The sequence below is a fragment of the Danio rerio genome, chromosome 4 (genome assembly GCF_052040795.2).
Source record: "Danio rerio strain M-AB ecotype USA chromosome 4, GRCz13ab, whole genome shotgun sequence".
Taxonomy (NCBI): Eukaryota; Metazoa; Chordata; class Actinopteri; order Cypriniformes; family Danionidae; genus Danio; species Danio rerio.
In genome coordinates this window covers 60,878,993-60,896,556 of record NC_141024.2, presented here as the reverse complement: position 1 = coordinate 60,896,556, position 17,564 = coordinate 60,878,993, and the positions used below count along the sequence as shown (strand labels likewise).

The window sequence follows — 17,564 nt, the reverse complement described above, 5'->3', positions numbered from 1 at the left end:
TACATACAGTAATCAATGTCAACAAGCCTCCGATAAAAACTAGGAAACACTTAAAGTGCTTAGGATAAGTTACTGGTGTTGCTCGTGCCATGGAGCGTTGTCAAAGTCACTGCTGTTTCACAGACAGCACTTTGATATCAGACAACGAGTGATTTTTAAAATAAAAAATTAGTAAAAGAGCTAGATAAATATGACCTGATGGCCACCAACTGACGAGCCCTGCCATAACTTATTTGTTGTAGCCTGTTTATTTTTATGCCTATTTATCGTAGTTATTACCCGTCCCTATATATACCTAACACGTCAAATTTCAATGGCTCGTGCTCCTGTACAGATTCTATGGGGAATCCTTGCACGTCAAAAAATGACGCTGAAGGGGTGCAGCGAGTGATTTAAATGATAATAATTTAAAAAAAAACAGTAGAAGAACTAGATAAATATGACCTAATGGCCACCAATTGACTAGCCCTGCCATTACTTATTTGTTGTAGACTGTTCTTTTTTATGCCTATTTATCGTAGTTATTACCTGTGTGACGATAAACAAGGAAGCACGACGTGGAACCCAATTGCAAGTAAAAGAATGTTTAATGCTGGCAAAAAGACAATAAACAGAAAAATGGTGAGTGGCTGGGAGTATATAAAATGGAGATGGTCCAATTCGGCTGCGCCGATCAATTGTTCATAATACTCATCAACAGGGCCGGCCCAAGCCTTCAAGGGGCCCTAAGCAGGATTTTATTTGGGGCCCCCTTGGTACAAACAATATGAAAAATTATCGTCAATCATTGATAATTTGCACACTATGAATTTAAAACACACATTATTGATTTTATTCGCTGTAGCTGTGTTGCTTACATAAAAAAAATATATGTTTTAAGACAATTCTAAATATTATTCTGCAGAAACAACTTCCTATTGATCCAACTTTTTATATGACTACTTGCCACAAATCTAAATAATTAGACACAAAACATTAATATGGGCTGGCAGAAACAAAAGCAGCTGGAAGTAGCCAATAACATACTGATTTTTATTATTATTCAGGCACAAGACGCTGCCAAACAGTCAAACATAGTAACAATAAAGATACATTTTTTTGAATTGGATATAAATGTTAATACTGAAAAAATTCATATTGTATTTTGTAGTTTAAATAACTTAAAACATCTATTTAAATTAAAATCAAACTAAATCAGGAAGCATTTTCTAGACATACTACATATCAATCAAATTAGTAAATACGTACAAAAAATTTTCAGTTTTCAGAAATAATTCTATATTAAGTGAATTTTTTTTTTGTAAAACTAATTTATCTGCCAATGAGATCAGTAAAATAATCTTATTTAAAACCTAAAACAATATTTTTTATTTACCCTAATTGGCATATTACTGAGCTTTTTTAATGAAAAATTCATATCATTTTGACTAAAAATCCTTCTATAAAATGTTTATTGGTTTAACAATTTTTAGATATTTGGACTAAAAATCACACAAAAACTATAAGAAAGAAAATAATTTTTGCAGTGTATTTACCAACTGTCAATTGTATAAATCAGAAGCGTATTTTTTATCACCAAGTTCATGAAAAAGCATTTTGCTGCTGTTCCGGGCACTGCTTCTTCAATCACGATATCAGTGATTCTGCGATATATTGATAGATCACAAAAAACCAGCCACAATATATCACAATTTTGGTAAATGAAGGGGGAAAATGCATCAAAAATTTATGATGAATTTCTTTTATAAACACGCATTTATAGAATTGCAACAATGTAAAATAAGTGCACATCTGTCAAACAAGCTTAAAATACTGATGTGCAGAGAGCAGTTTATGACTGAAGAGAGCACATCTCTATCACAGCAGCAGAATTTCAATTTAATGGAATATGCCTTTAAGAAAAAAACTGCCAAATAGTAATTTATTGCTTTCTAATTTTCTGTAAACTTAAACTTATTACAATTTGATCAACTAATTTTATGTAAACATGGAAACATTTTGTGCTTAGCCCTGGTTTATTTTTAATAAAAAAATGTGTATTCCCACAATTTTTTCGATTAATCAGAATGCTCTGAGAGGTGAGCACAGACCCCTCGGAGCACGTATGATTTCAGCAGTGGAGAACATTAGTTATTTACTCATCTATTTAATTTTTTTAATTCCCCTAATATTTTTTTGCCAAAATACCATCTACAAGACTTTGACAAGGTCTGTAAGAGTCAAATAAACGCAAGGCCCTTCAAATTATATGTTTATGTCCTATTAATATCTTTATATATTTTATATATATATATATATATATATATATATATATATATATATATATATATATATATATATATATATTCTCTTTATATAGTTAAAAAGTTTGAGCACATAAGAAGTTGCACGGGCCGCGGGCACGCGCGAGCGATATAGCGAAGTGAAAGCGCGTCTGTTAGAAAGAAACTAGTGGCAAATTCGGGGGTGCTGGATGTCCGAAACACAAATACATTGGTCCAGCTTGGACAGAAGAAAGTATCTGTATGCCTTAGATTTTCCCCGTTGCAATGGCTCATCTCAGTGGTTTACATGACGCTGGTGTATGTCTAATGATCCGCCATTACGGGAAGCACCATCTGGTGGCGGCTGTGTGTACTGTAGCTCAAGCAGTTATCTGCTGCAGTCGGTGTTAAAAACTCATTAATTAAATCAGATCTTTTGTAAATTTAGGCAAATATCTTGGCGCCCGAGTATGTATCGCGGTCAGAAATAACACTATAAATGGGCATATATTTTGTCCCACCACTATTCCACAACTCAACAAACTAAAACAACAGTCACACAATAATTTCAAGCACTCTTGGGGGCCCCTTGTGGCCACGGGGCCCTAAGCAGCCGCTTAGTTCGCTTATTATGCCTTGGGCCGGCTCTGTATAATACCTTCAGTCAAGCCTGGCCCCGAAGTATTTTTACATTATTTTATATTTGACTGCACAAATCTTCTCAGTACATGTCAAACAAAAACATTCCCTCAATTACTAATAGATCTCGGATTTCTTTACCTGTTTGCGTGAGTTTTTGGTATATATTTAAGTGACAGAATGGTAGGAGTTTTAAATAAATTCCTCTTATAATAAAGTTGGTGAAGTCTCTACTCATAACTGCTCTCCACTAAATCACAACTTGCTCAATCTAATAATAATATTTCCCCAAATGCTCTTTACTGTATTCAGTCTGAAGAAAGTGATTTGCTTTGGGAGTATACTTAATATGAAGTGTTTTGCGTTGACTTTTCCAGTTCTCCTAAAAATGCTATCATCCAAACTTTTGTATCCTTTAAAATTGTATTTTTAGTTACTCTTTGAAACTAGCCTTCTTACTATACATATATTTATAGCTTCTTTCTACATTTGGCATCCAGAGATTTTGATATGTATGTAAACTCTATTAATTACTGCAAAACATCAGAATGTTATTTCGCTTTATGTCCATATAGGACTGATTTGATCTTGTGGGACATCAAAGGCACTTTATAGTGATAATGACTCAGTTAGTAAACTAAAACATGAAGTAGTAATGGGTACTTTTTACTTAAAGGGCACCTATTTTACCCCTTTTCAAGATTTAAGATGAGTCTTTTGTGTCTCCAGAATGTGTCTGTAAAGTTTTAGCTCAAAACACCCATCAGATTATTTGTTATACATTTTAGAATTTTGGGATTTTCTGCTTTCAACACAGTCTTAGTGGATTATATAAATTAAACAAAATTGTTTTAAATTGTTTGGATTAAAAGTTTTGATCAACTTTAAATACTGAATGTCTTTGTATGTGAGAGAGATAGCAGATGTTGTGTGAAGTGGAAAATGAAGGAGAAATGTATCATATCATGACTACAACAGTGAGTGACAAAAAAACAAAACAAAAAAATAACACTTTGCCAACAGATTAAAAACAAATCTTGATTCTATTATTTCTGAAACTCCGTCTGGGTTTATAAAAGGCCGCCAATAATAACATTATGTTCTAATAACATAAGATTAGTTTTGGATTTGCTAGATTTTGCTTATTCTATTCATTCAAATGGTCTTATTCTTTTTCTTGATTTTTATAAAGCTTTTAATATGATTGAGCACCAGTTTCTGTTTAAAGCATTGAGGTTATTTGGATTTGGGAACTTTTGTTAGGAATCAATAGTTCAGTGATTATTAATTTTAATACTTCTAATGGATTTGATATTTTGTGTGGTATTAGGCAAAGCTGCCCAATCTCTTTCTTTTTATTTTTATTAGTTACAGAGTTTCTATCGTTAAGCATTGTGCAAAATCAAGATTTGAAAGAAATTTCTGTTTTTGGGAGGAAGATTAAGATTTCACAATTGGAAGATGACACCACTTTATTTCTAAAAGATGACTCCAACATATCAAATTTAATTTTCAATTTCTGACTTCTCAATTGTTTCTGGTCTAAAGCTGAATATCTCTAAATGTGAGATAATGCCTGTTCATAATTTTAATTATGAATATACAGAAGATATCCCTGTTAGATCCACAATTAAATATTTATTTATTTATGTTATTGAAAAACTTTTAGTGAGACAGCCCTTATTTTTTATTTTTTTGTCTAGGATCACCAAAACTAAAAAATATTCTTAATTCCTGGCTACAACGGGACCTGTCATTATATGGAAGAGTTTTTTTGTCCAAGGCAGAGGGTCTTTCTCATTTTGTATATCCAACGTTATCTTAATTTGTTGAAAACAAAATGGCCAAAGAAATGAATACTGTTTTCTTAAAATTTATCTGGAAGAACAAACCTCATAAGTTGAAAAAGGAAGTTCTTTCTAGTAGTAAAGCAGAGGGGGGTGTAAATTTCTAAGATTTTTCTGAAATCATATACATTTTTACAATTATTTGGAAGATTATTTGGAAGAGATGCTTAACCAGTCCAACACATATTTGTTTTTTTATTCCCAACTACTTTTTGACAAAATTGGTAGTCTTTTATTTCTTCCTTAATGTAATTATCTTCCCTCTAAGCAATGTCTGCTTGCTTGGAAGCTTGGTTACGTTCACAATTTTTCTCCCCACCGATTTTTCTTATGGAATAACTGGGATATTACAATCAGAAACAAATAGTTATTTTTCCAAAGTTGGTTTCAAAATATTATTAATTGCACTCTTTGCTTGTTTGATGATGCAGGAAACATTCTTTCATATGAACAATTTATAACCTACCACTGTTTTCCAACTCCTCCTAACAAATTTAATAAAGTTGTTAAGGCAGTATCACGTGGTTTAGTTCACCTAGTCAAACTCACTGTAGATTTAACTCAAGGAGCTCAGTGAATAGTCATTCTCCTTTGCTTTTAGAAGGTGTTAGTCTGTTAGATAAGAAATGAAACAATAGCTTTGTGTGTCAAATTCTTCAATTTAAAAGGAAAATTTATTTTAGAGGAAAGTGTTACTGGAGGTCTTTGGTTGAGGATATAGACTAGAACCTGGCTTTTACCAGGGTAAAATTGCATTTCCAACAAGGCAAAAGAAATACACTTTAAAATTGTACAGAATAACTACTCTGTAAAATTCTAGTATTTCCAAATTTATTAAAATCGACAGCCCCTGTTCTTTCTGCAAACAAGCAGAGGAGACACTTGTACATATGTTTTTTGATTGTCCATTATCCAAGCAATTTTGGTCACTCCTAAATTCTCATATATCTGCTTTTGCCAATGCTGTGAATTGCTTTAATCTAAAAAATATAATAACCCAAAAGCTAAATCCCTGGAACACATCATACATTTTTTTTAATCTTATATGGCAAATTTTTCATTCACAAACAGAAATGTGCAAATAATTACTCATTTGCTCATTTTAGAATAGAATTTAACTCCCTCCTAAAATCACTTTATCTTATTAACAATAAAAAAAATCTAAGATTCCTGAAATATTATGCAGATGTATTTAAAGAAGATTCTCGATTTTAGTTGCTTTCCTTATGGTGATTTGTTTAAGTGTTATTGTAATTTCATTCATTTGTTTAATTTTGTTTGTTTAATTTAGTAATTTTATTATTATTATTAATATTAATACTTTAATTATATTAATTTTTTCCCCTTTCTGTCTAATAGTATTATTTGTATTTGTATGTGATTTTAGATATTTTTTCTTATGACAAAAAAAAAGTGAATCAACTGGAGAAAGGTTTGTTTTAAAGCTTTTACACAGCTATAAAGCGATTGATTAAAGTTTCAGGTTTTTCATCCAATACTAAATGAAGTTCTGCTGTTGACAATTTTATTTTAACCCTTTATACAACGTAATACTATTTTACTCAAAGTAAAGAGAACTATTGAACAACGTGTTTGTATTAAGTGTCTTAATGAAGGTTTAATTGATTAAATAGCATAATTTCACTTCATTCTAAGTATACATCACTATATATAAAAAATGCAGTACTAGTTTTAATCAGCTCATTTGTGGCTGTTGTTTCTTGCTCGGACTTACCGGATTTATTTTTGTTAATTACTCTCATATAAAGTAACTGTTGAAGGGAAGTTATTTTGTTTCTATTCATAGTTTTATTTATTTTAAACAGGACATTTTTATTGCTTTGTTCATTTTAAACATGATAAAATGTCCAAACGCAGAGAAAAACTATATAAGTCATGACTCATGACTAAGAGTAAGTGGCAAAAAAAAAGAAGAAAAAAAAAGACTTTTATTTTGGCGTGACATGTGACGTCATAAGCCTGCGCAGCTCCCGCGCTGTGATTCAACTGGAGAAAGGTTTGTTTTAAAGCGTTTACACTTATATAAAGCGATTGATTAAAGTTTGTTTTTTATTCAGTGCTAAATTATGTACCTGCTGTTGACAATATTATTTTAACCTTTTATACAACGCAGTACTATTTAACTCACAGTAATGAGGTCTATTGTTTGAATAAAGATAGGATAAACTTTTTGTCCCCGAGAGGAAATTTGTCTTGGGCAAAAAAATGCTACACATTGCTGTAAGCAGACAATAAAGTAAATAAAACAAACAACAATTAAGAACATACTCAAATAAAGTTACAGGGATGTAACAGCATGTAATAAGTGTTTTAATGAAGGTTTACTTTATTAAATAGTATAATGTCATTCCATTCTAAGTATACATCACTATAAGAAATGGAGTACTAGTTTTAATCAGGTCATTTGTGGCTTTTGTTTCTTGCTCTGACTTGCCTTATTTCTTTTTGTTAGTTTCTTTTATACAAAGAGACTGTTGAAGAGAAGTTATTTTGTTTTTGTTCATTGTTTTATTTATTTTGAATGGAACATTTTTATTGTTTTGTTCATTTTAAGCAGGACAAAGTGTCCAAACACAGAGAAAAACTCCTGCTGAAGCGACTGATCTCCACACTGTTATAAAGATGGCGTTTATTAAAGAGGAGAGTGAAGATGTGAAGATTGAAGAAGCAATTACAGTCAAACAGGAAGATCCACAGGAACAAACAGGTTATTTTTCATTCTCATAGACCAACTCAGTCATTTAATCCTCATTCAGATATATTTTAATAAGAAGAATACTAAATTAAATCCATCTTGCAGCCCTGAGTGTGCTGCCTAGTTCTCCTAAATGTACATAAGCACTCATTGAAAGACAGGAATGAGTTTAATCTGTTACTTGTTCTCATGTCTTTTGTCATTCTTTTATGTATTATTAGTCTCCCATTTTCATGATCATGGGCCAAAAATATAGTTATCGTGATGATAATACGATTAGTCTCGCAATCTATATACCCTTTCATTATGTTCTTGGCTGTTTTTGACCCATTGACTTCCATTACAACCACATTTTTTAACCGCAAAGCCATGACACCAAATAATCATGCATTCTAGATTGTTGCTGTTTTCCTTGTTGGGAAGAGGTCAAATGTGTCATTTTTACTGTTGATCATCAGTTGGCTGCATTCATCCTTTAGATGGGCCTGTTCAAATAAGTTTCTGTCTTTTATATGGAGTTCGGTGGAGTAAAACAGCAGTTTATAGTGTTCATGCATTAATACACTTTGTAGGGGGACCAACAGTTTTAACCCAAAAATGACCCGTCTATCAGATGAAGAAGAGCTGGATTCAGAGATTCAATTAAAAGAAAGTTTACTGTAGATAGTTTGCAGTTTCATCAGCAGAAGCCAGCTTCAACACTCACAACAAGTTTGTAGACTGCTCTACATACAATCTCAAAACAACAACAATTAGATGTCTAGAATCCTCTCTTTTCTCTCTATGCAAACTGTTTTAAGAAATGCGTCAATAAAATGCACTGAAACTTCACAAAAACAAAACACACAGGGAATATTTGAACCTATCAGTTTACAATATACTGATGCTTGTTTTTCCAGGCTTTATTGGTGTTAAAGGGCCATGAAACCCCCTCGTTTCAGCAGAGTGTTTTCACACCTCTACTTTGGAAAAAGTCAGAAAAGTGGGCGTGTCCAGCTCTGTTTAGGGGGGAGTGTCGGAGGAACTAAAGTGGGATGGTGTGGGAGTGTCTATTTGTGCACGAGTTTCAGAGTCAAAATACACACCCACACAGACAGGAGAAAGTGATGGTGTTTAACCTACATGGACATCTGTAGTCAAATTATTTGCCAAATTATTAAATGTTGGACTTTAACTGCAGTTTGGCTCTTTCATTCAGGGAATTCATTCATGCCCCTCGCGACAAACGAGATATTTGATTCGAGGAACTGCTGCAAGTGTGTATTTTTCATGCAGTGTTTGATACCGCACGGCGAATGAGAGAAAAAAAAAACTCTGCATTTCCCGGAAATTTAGATGCATACGGCAGGTAGTGTCAGAAAGCCGCGTGTGTTATTCCGGTCACAAAATGCGGTGCTAACATTTCTGCACTCAGTGCAATAGTTAACTTAATTCGATACGAACAAACTGAATAAACAAAGAGCACTGGTCGCTCACTTACCAAATCTGTAGAGACAGAACAATCACCAGCAACTAGAGCCGCGTCTTTATGAAGAGAATACTACAAGCAAATCCAGATTTCAGCGTTTGCAGATGAGAACAGCTCTCAGGTAAACAATAATCCTCCTTAGACACGTAAGTTATTGTTGTCGAGCGTCGCGTACACTGTTAATCCACATGTGAGTCTGAGCTCTCACAGAGAGAAAATGAAAACGAAACTTAACAGCAGCAAACTATAAAAGCAACACTTGACGCTTGTTTTGCCAACACAACGTGGCGTCTTTGTGGTGTAAACACGGTGACAATAATGAATATTAATGAAGTTGCACAATAGAGCGCGCTGATTGGTTTGACCCAAGCCTTACTCATGCATTAATGCATCACACTGTAAGACGTAATAAGGCTCACTCAGGCACAGACGCCCAGTCTGCACGCTGGAATACAACGCTATTATGTCATGACCATGACGCAGCTTCAAAAACTCGTTTCAAACAGGAAGTACGAATTTGCTTGAAATAACGCAAAAACAACCAATTTACACTTTTTAGTGAAATATAGGTGTCCTAATAGTGTTTTTAGCAGCGTTGGACACATATACGACTGTCAACAGCTCAAAAAATGTGTTTTGGTGTTTCGTGACCCTTTAATGGTCAGAAACGTTGGACCATTATTGCCTTTTTAGCATAAGCAGAGGAGAGAAACTAGCCAGACAGTAATCTGTGAATTGTGGAGCGGGCAAAATCTAAAGACGCATGTATTTTTTAGTAAGTGTACTTTTTTGTTATTGTTGTTGTTGCTTTTATTCTTGCCATAATAAAAATATGTATTTGTAGGGCAGCCCATGTTCTGCTGTCATTAATATTTTAAGAAATTATAATGGGTAGAACTGTCCGAGATATGAAAAAAAGCAAGTGATGCACCAAAGTTTGATTAAAAAAAATCTTGAATGGTCATAAAAATCCTTATAATCATTAAAATAATTTATAAAAACAAAAAATCTATTTAGTTTAAAACATTGAACGATATTAACGAAATGACGTAGTTACGGAAACTTTCTACTTCTCTGTTTATCCGTCTGACTTTACAGTGGGTTTCTTTTGACTGCCCCCTGTCATTTTAAAGAATATCACAACGGCGAACGTGGCGAGTACAGCCTCGTCCATTTCGCGGGGAGGAGCGTGCAGTCAGCGGTGGTGCGTGATGCGGTGCCAGGCTAGAGTATTCACCTTATACTTTGCCAACAAGCGAGCGCAGCCATTTGAATCTTTTTGGCACGAGACTTCCGGTCTCATTCAGTTACATTCATTTTTAGATATTAAAAACTGCTATTTTCGCTTTTTGATGTTGAAAACTGATATTTTCTTAATATATAATATTCTACTTGGTCTGTATAGTCATGCAAACATTTGCTTGTAGAGCAAGTAGTTTGACCATTTTCTGTCGTTTATTATTTCTAGTCATTTCTCCAATAGGCGACTGAATCGGAAGTTCTAAAACAATCGCGAAAACAGACGCACTTCCGCATTTTAGAATAAGGTCAATAAATCCAGCTTCTGTCTCTTTCTCACACATTCACACACACACTCACACACACACACACACACACACACACACACACACACACACACACACACACACACACACACACTATACTCCATATAAAAGGCAGAAACTTTTTAGCACTGAAACTGATAATCAATTTTAAAAATCACAAATCTCTTCCCAACAGGGAAATGTAATGGTGATGTGGGAATAGTGATCCCCCCCAAAAAATACAATAAACAAATATTAAACAAATATGTTTGTCACTTGTTTTTAAGTAGTTAATCTTGGGCACCAGACAGAATATCTGTTAAAATACATTTCAAACAAAATATATCACGGCTAGCTCTCACCACCAGTTACAAATAATAAAAAATAAATAAATGAATAAAATAACAAACAATGAGAACCAGAAAAAAACTCAGATAATTGCTGTAATTGTCTAAATAAAGTTTGTATTATTCAAAAATGATAATAAAAACACTTTGTACTTTTCATGCACAAACAGCAGTATCAACAACAAAACAAACAATATAACAATGAAACGCAGAACCCTCAGCACTTATAACTCAGTTGAAAGAAAAAAATGCAAATGATTTCAGGCCAGCAGATTTGTCAGATTTGAAAACCGGGAAAATAATGATAACAATAGTACGGGGAGAAAACAAAACAAGAGAAACAAAATGAGAACTTGGGCAAAGAAAACAAAAACTTTTGCTTCTTACCCACGGAGCGGAGGGGTCAAGGGAAATGAGTGGGGAATGGCGAATGTGGATGTGAAGGTTGAGGGTGTTGGTGAACCCAGCCGGTGAGTTGGCAGCTGACTCCATTCCAGCGAGAAAGATACATCGGTAAGTTGATTTTGTTCAGGAAACACTGCACTGAAGTCTTTGATGACGCACTCATTCACAGACGTCACGAGTAACAAGACACCAATCTTTGCTCTGTTGCTTCAATACATACTTCCGCTCTTTGTTTCTCACAGCCGTTAAGTTTACACTGCTCATCTCGACCCGAATTCTCTACTCGTTTCCCCACACAGCAACAGTACAGTCAACTTCTCTTTCTTCTACACACCACATAATGCTGCCTTCTTCAACTCTCCTCCTCCTCCACCTTTATTCTCTTACCCATTTCCTTTTTGCCTTCTCATGGGTGGAGACCAATTAAACAATGTTGACCTTCGTCAAAGAAAACACCAACAATCATAAATGCATGATTATATGCTGTCATGGCTTTGCAATTAAAAAATTTTCTTATAATAGAGGTCAATGGAGAAAAATCAGCCATGAATATAACGAAAAGGGAGTAAATTTGTCCAGAGTGTATTGAGTTTTTAAATGTTTTTTTTAAGCATTTTCCCAGTAATGGCGAATTCATTGTCTTAATGAACTTATTACTCTCATTTATATGCTTATTTGAGGAATTTCAGTGTTGTTGTTGTTAATATTTTTATTATTTTATTATCTACTGTATTTTATTTGCACTCAAATTTTTTTTATATTAGAGGCCGATGGAGCATTTTTCCAGAATATGTCAAAATAAGATGTCCCCAAATATCAGTCCATTTGCTAGAACACCGAGAACATTTGGCCGAATTAAGCCTCAAAATCACCTCAGAATGAATGAAAATGACCCAACAGCACACAAGGGGAAAGGTGCACATTCCAGCCTTCATGCAGATGCTGTACAGGTATGTCTCATGCCTGTGAGGTAGGGGTGGGTGATATGTAAAAAACATCATATCCCGATTCTTTCTGGGGAAATCACGATTCACCATTTTTATCCCGATTTTTTTTTTTTTTTTAAGTTGGTTTTTTTAAGAATATTTAGCAAATTACAAAGGTACAATACAACCAAACTAATGTCACCACATAAAAATATACTCTTAGCATGTATGTATAAGAATATTTTAATCAAGTGAAGATTTAATGCAAGTGCTATTCTGCAAAGAAAGAACATTCAACAAGACTTCCATTACAATTACTGTACCATCAAAATTAACATTTGTTTAACAAATCTAACAAATCTTAGTTTATTATTAGTTTATTATATATCTTAGCTTGTTTTTTTTACAAAGTTAAATAAAGTTTAAATAAAAATATAACTGTCAATGCAAGTGCACAGACTTTAGCATAACTCCCAAAATAAACATTGGCTTAGAAAAGAAAAATAAACATACAAACAGTAAACTACCTTTTGTACTCTGTTAAGTACCATAGATTTTTGTGCAACATGTTTCAGAACCAAAAAAATTAAATAAAGATACAAAAATATTTCCTGACCTCATTCCTGAGTCTTGTAAACTTAGCAGCTTTGGAACATATACATTTCTAAAGATAACAAAGTATGACAAATCACTATCACAAATTCTTAGAAAGGAAGACCAGCTGATTCACTTTCTCAGGCTTAAGAGATGCCCTTTGGCAGGTGACGATATTGCCACCAGTACTGAAAGCCCTTTCTGAGGGAGCACTTGTGGCTGGAATGCAGATATACTTTCTAGCAAGCTGGCTAATTCTTGGAAAGTTTGCCTCATGGACTTTCCACCATTCCAGCGGATCCACCTCACTTTCTGCATTTGGCGTGGACAAGTATCCCTTCAATTCTCCTTCTATTGCCTCTTTCAGAGATGAGGAAACTGATGTGGTTGCAGATGCACTTGCAACACCTAAGGCTTTTAAAAAGCTGGAAATTTTTTTCTTTGCTTTCTTGGGTGGTGTCTGATCCTCATCAAGGATTTGTGATGTGGAGGCTGAGGTATTAGATGTAGACTGCTGATCTGATTTTGGATGCTGTATGTGTATGGTCATCAAAGACTCCAGCTCAGCCACAGCTCTGGTTTGTATTCCCTCTACCTTGTCTTTGGCAATGAATTGTGTTTTGAATCTGGGATTGAAAAGCGAAGCCATATCCAGCAGGTCATCAGTGGTGGGGTCCTGATATTTGTCAGTGAGGTAATTCAGAATGGTTGTCTTCATTGTTTTTGTTAGTTCAGTGTCTTCATCATTCAGGCTCAAAATGTTGACTTTCAACATGTGAAGCACTGGCTTGACATAAGATACACTCAAATAGTCCTCACCTGAGAGCGCATCTGTAAAGTCTCTCAGTGGACTCAGTGCCTTTTTCACAGACTCCATCACGTCAACATCTTGCCATGATGGGACCAAATGCCTTGCCTTCTTGTCTGCCTTCAACCTGAAAAATCGCCTTTTCCTGGTCAAGCACTCGCTCAATCATGCTGAGCCTTGAACCCCATCGTGTTGGGGACTCAGTGATGAGCTTCTGTTGAGGTAGCTTTAGCTCAGCTTGAGCATTACTTGGTTCCCTCTTTTTCTTCCAGCTGAAGGAGAATGTGCTGACAACTTTCTTGCAAACAGATGTTGCACGTTCAACACGAGGGTCTTTGGCACTTTTTTCTAAAAAAAAACAAAAAAAACAATGTATCAATTAGATTAAACCTAATGCACAACACAATGTAAAAATGTATATAAAATGTTTAAATGTATATAAACATTTCATTTACAAAACATTTACTCATACCAGTGCCAGTGGCGCCCTCAGAAAAATTTCATAGGGGTGGCCAAAAGAGGCTACATCAAATCTTGGGGTGGCACACACGAAAAAATGAATTCAGTGTAATGTTATATTTTTGTGTTAATGTTATAATGTGATTTTAACAAGCAATTAATTACTTCAGTAATTCAGCAATTATAATTCAGCAAGTATATGTGCAAACCTAATAAAAATCAATATTTAGTTTTAAAACACTTTTTAGGCCAGTTATCTTTTACATACTTTTATTGTAAAGCAGTATATGCCATGTCTAAAATGAATGAAGATTAATGAATTAAGTCATTTTGTTGGCTGCATTTTATTGATTTATTTATTGTAATACTGTAAATTTACATAACTAAATTTAAATTAATAATATCAAAAGCAAAATCATATTGGGGTGACCAGAGTTTACACACAGCAACCCCTGGCCACCCCTTGGGGGCGCCCCTGACCAGTGCAATTACAGCAAACTAATCTCATGATTTTACTATGTTCAAAGTTCCTAATGTAATTTGCAATGATTTATTATAATAGCTGAATATAATCACTTGAATATCGGAGACCAATATTATTTTTAGTTGCACTAACCGATGGCTAGGTGGAGTCTGTGCCCAAAACACTGCAGACGAGTCCAGCTGTTGAGCTCCAATGCCTTCACCATGTTGGCCCCACTATCTGTCGTCATACAGGTCATGTTTGCTTCTTTCAGTCCCCAACATTCAAGCGCGTCCCTAAGACCTTGCGCTATGACCTCGCCTGTGTGGTCTTGTGAAAAATATGTTGTTTCTAGACACGCACTGCACAACTTCCACTCATGAATAAAGTGAATCGTCAGACTTAAATACGGCTCTGACGTACGGCTAGACCATAAATCAGCCGTTGTAGCGAAAAACTTTACGTTTTGAATTTTATTTGAATCTTGCTGCGACACTCTGAATAAAGCTGTGGAATGGCAGTGGAGGAAAAATATTTGCGGCTGGGTATTTCGTAACGTGGATCTACGACTTTTCAATCTTTTAAAGCCCTCATTTTCCACAGTCTTTATAGGAATCATGTCTTTGGTCAGGTAAAATGTCACGGCATCAGTTACGTCTTTTCAGCGCTTGCTCGTTCTCTCATACGAAGTTCCTTTGTGATATGTTTCTTTCGTTAGAGTTGTTTGTTTAAGCCTTGTCGTTTCTGGCTGATTGGATGTACCTGGTGATGTACTCGCGTGGGGTCCTTTTAAAATTTGACTCTCTGCATATTCTTTCGGGTGCTTTCTCTTGAGGTGGTTAAAAAGGTTCGTTGTGTTGCTATCCGTCGTGCGAATCTTATCATTGCAACATTTGCAAATAACTGTTGTTTGCGTTGTGTCTGTTAACAAAAATCCGAACAATTTCCATATTACAGAAGTTTAATTTTTTTTAGGAACCAACTCCTCCGTGTTTCCCTCCATTGTCACTGACTCTGTCTATCGAACTGCAAAGGATATGACGTGTTGTGCACTTTATATGGCGATACAACGATTCTTCCGAAAAAGTGGATCGTGCAGTAATTCTGATCGTCCACGATCAAATATCGTGTTATCGCACAGCCCTACTGTGAGGCAAGTATTCAGCTGATACCCCAGAACTTTTTTTTCTGATACGTTTACCAGTCAGGCACACAATGAACAAGTATTTCCTGTCCGCTTTACAAATTGTAAAAATCTGTGTCTTATCAATATGACCAAAATGACTTTTATGAGAAACTCTGAAAACTGGACTGACACTGTTTAAATTTACTATAACTTCTATGTTAAGCAGCTTTGACACAATTTACATTGTAAAAGCACTAGATAAATAAAGATGAATTGAATTGAATCTGCTTAAATGTGTACATGTTAATGGACCAAACACAATATAATCTGATTTTTTTTACATTTAATGTGCATCAAAATTACAGTGTGTGTAGCCAATGTTTCCAGTGTCTTTTCACTTTTCAGCTTTTGATGAGAGTTTTTAAGACTTAATGAAAACTAATGTTTTATTTATTTATTTCAGACCTAATTAAAGAGAATGAGGGGAGTAAAGAGGAGGAACATCATGTCAAAATTGAGGAAAAAAATCATTTACAGACTGATGGTATTTTAAAAAGGAGAGACAAGAATCGTTTCACCTGCACTCAGTGTGGAAAGAATTCGGCAAGCAAAGGCAAACTTAAGATTCACATGATGATACACACTGGAGAGAAACCATTCACATGCACTCAGTGTGGGAAGAGTTTCAACCAATCATCAAACCTTAATCACCACATGAGGATCCACACTGGAGAGAAACCATTCACATGCATTCAGTGTGGGAAGAGTTTCAGCCAATCATCTCACCTTAATTATCACGTGATGATCCACACTGGAAAGAAACCATTCACATGCACTCAGTGTGGGAAGAGTTTCAGCCAATCATCACACCTTAATCTACACATGATGAGCCACACTGGACAGAATCCATTCACATGCACTCAGTGCGGGAAGAGTTTTAACTGCTCATCACACCTTAATCAACACATGAGGATCCACACTGGAGAGAAACCATACACATGCACTCAGTGCGAGAAGAGTTTCAGCCAATCATCAAACCTTAATCAACACATGAAGATCCACACTGGAGAGAAACCATTCACATGCACTCAGTGCGGGAAGAGTTTCATTCAATCATCATCTCTTAATCAACACATGAGGATCCACACTGGAGAGAGACCATTTACATGCAGTCAGTGTGAGAAGAGTTTTATCTGCTCTACAAACCTTAAAAAACACATGAGGATCCACACTGGAGAGAAACCATTTATATGCACTTAGTGTGGGAAGAGTTTCAGCAAATCATCATCCCTTAATAAACACGTTGAAGGAACTCATGGGCATGTGTTGTATTTCAAATTTGGATACTTTAATCTAAAATCGTTTAATTTGTAGGAGAAAAAAATGTCTGGAAAATACCATAAAGCCATGTCAGACGCTACCGAGGTAAAGTTGGTTTTATATTCGCACATTCAGACTTTCCCCTTAATATTATAATTTCATAAAGTATTATTTGCTAACTCTAAATAGGGAAATCATATTAGCAACAAATGAATATCAAAGTACAACATTGTTCATAGTCAATTAAAGTGTTAATGTTGTTTTCAAGTTATATTTGCATGCTAATTCGGATTGAATATTCAATGGTAAACAATACAGAGACTACTAAATGAATGAATGTGTGAATATAAAACCAACTTTACCTCTATTCAGATGCTGACTGGATTTCACGTCTGAAATAAGTTTGCCTGCACAGGAGTTTGGCCATCAAATGAAGGCAACAGGCCAGCTTCTTGACAAAAAAAAGTGGCTTGAGATGTATCTGTAGGGATAGTTTACAGTTTAACCCAAAGAATGACCAGTCTGGTAGATGAAGAAGAGCCAGAGTCAGAGATTTAAAAAAAATAAATCAAATTTACTGAAGATAGTTTGCAGTTTCATTCGCAGAAGCCAGCTTCAACACTCGCAATGAGTTCCTA

General features: G+C 34.8%; 1 protein-coding gene across 1 annotated transcript; it reads left to right on the top strand.

Annotated features, from left to right (window-relative positions):
* The first annotated feature begins 6,737 nt into the window (after positions 1-6,737).
* Positions 6,738-16,918, top strand: LOC147845127 (uncharacterized). The gene is made up of 3 exons (XM_087250510.1): positions 6,738-6,767; positions 7,329-7,478; positions 16,070-16,918. The coding sequence occupies exons 2-3, from the start codon at positions 7,394-7,396 to the stop codon at positions 16,864-16,866; spliced, it is 882 nt and encodes a 293-aa protein (XP_087106636.1). The 5' UTR covers positions 6,738-6,767; positions 7,329-7,393; the 3' UTR covers positions 16,867-16,918.
* The last annotated feature ends 646 nt before the right edge of the window (positions 16,919-17,564 follow it).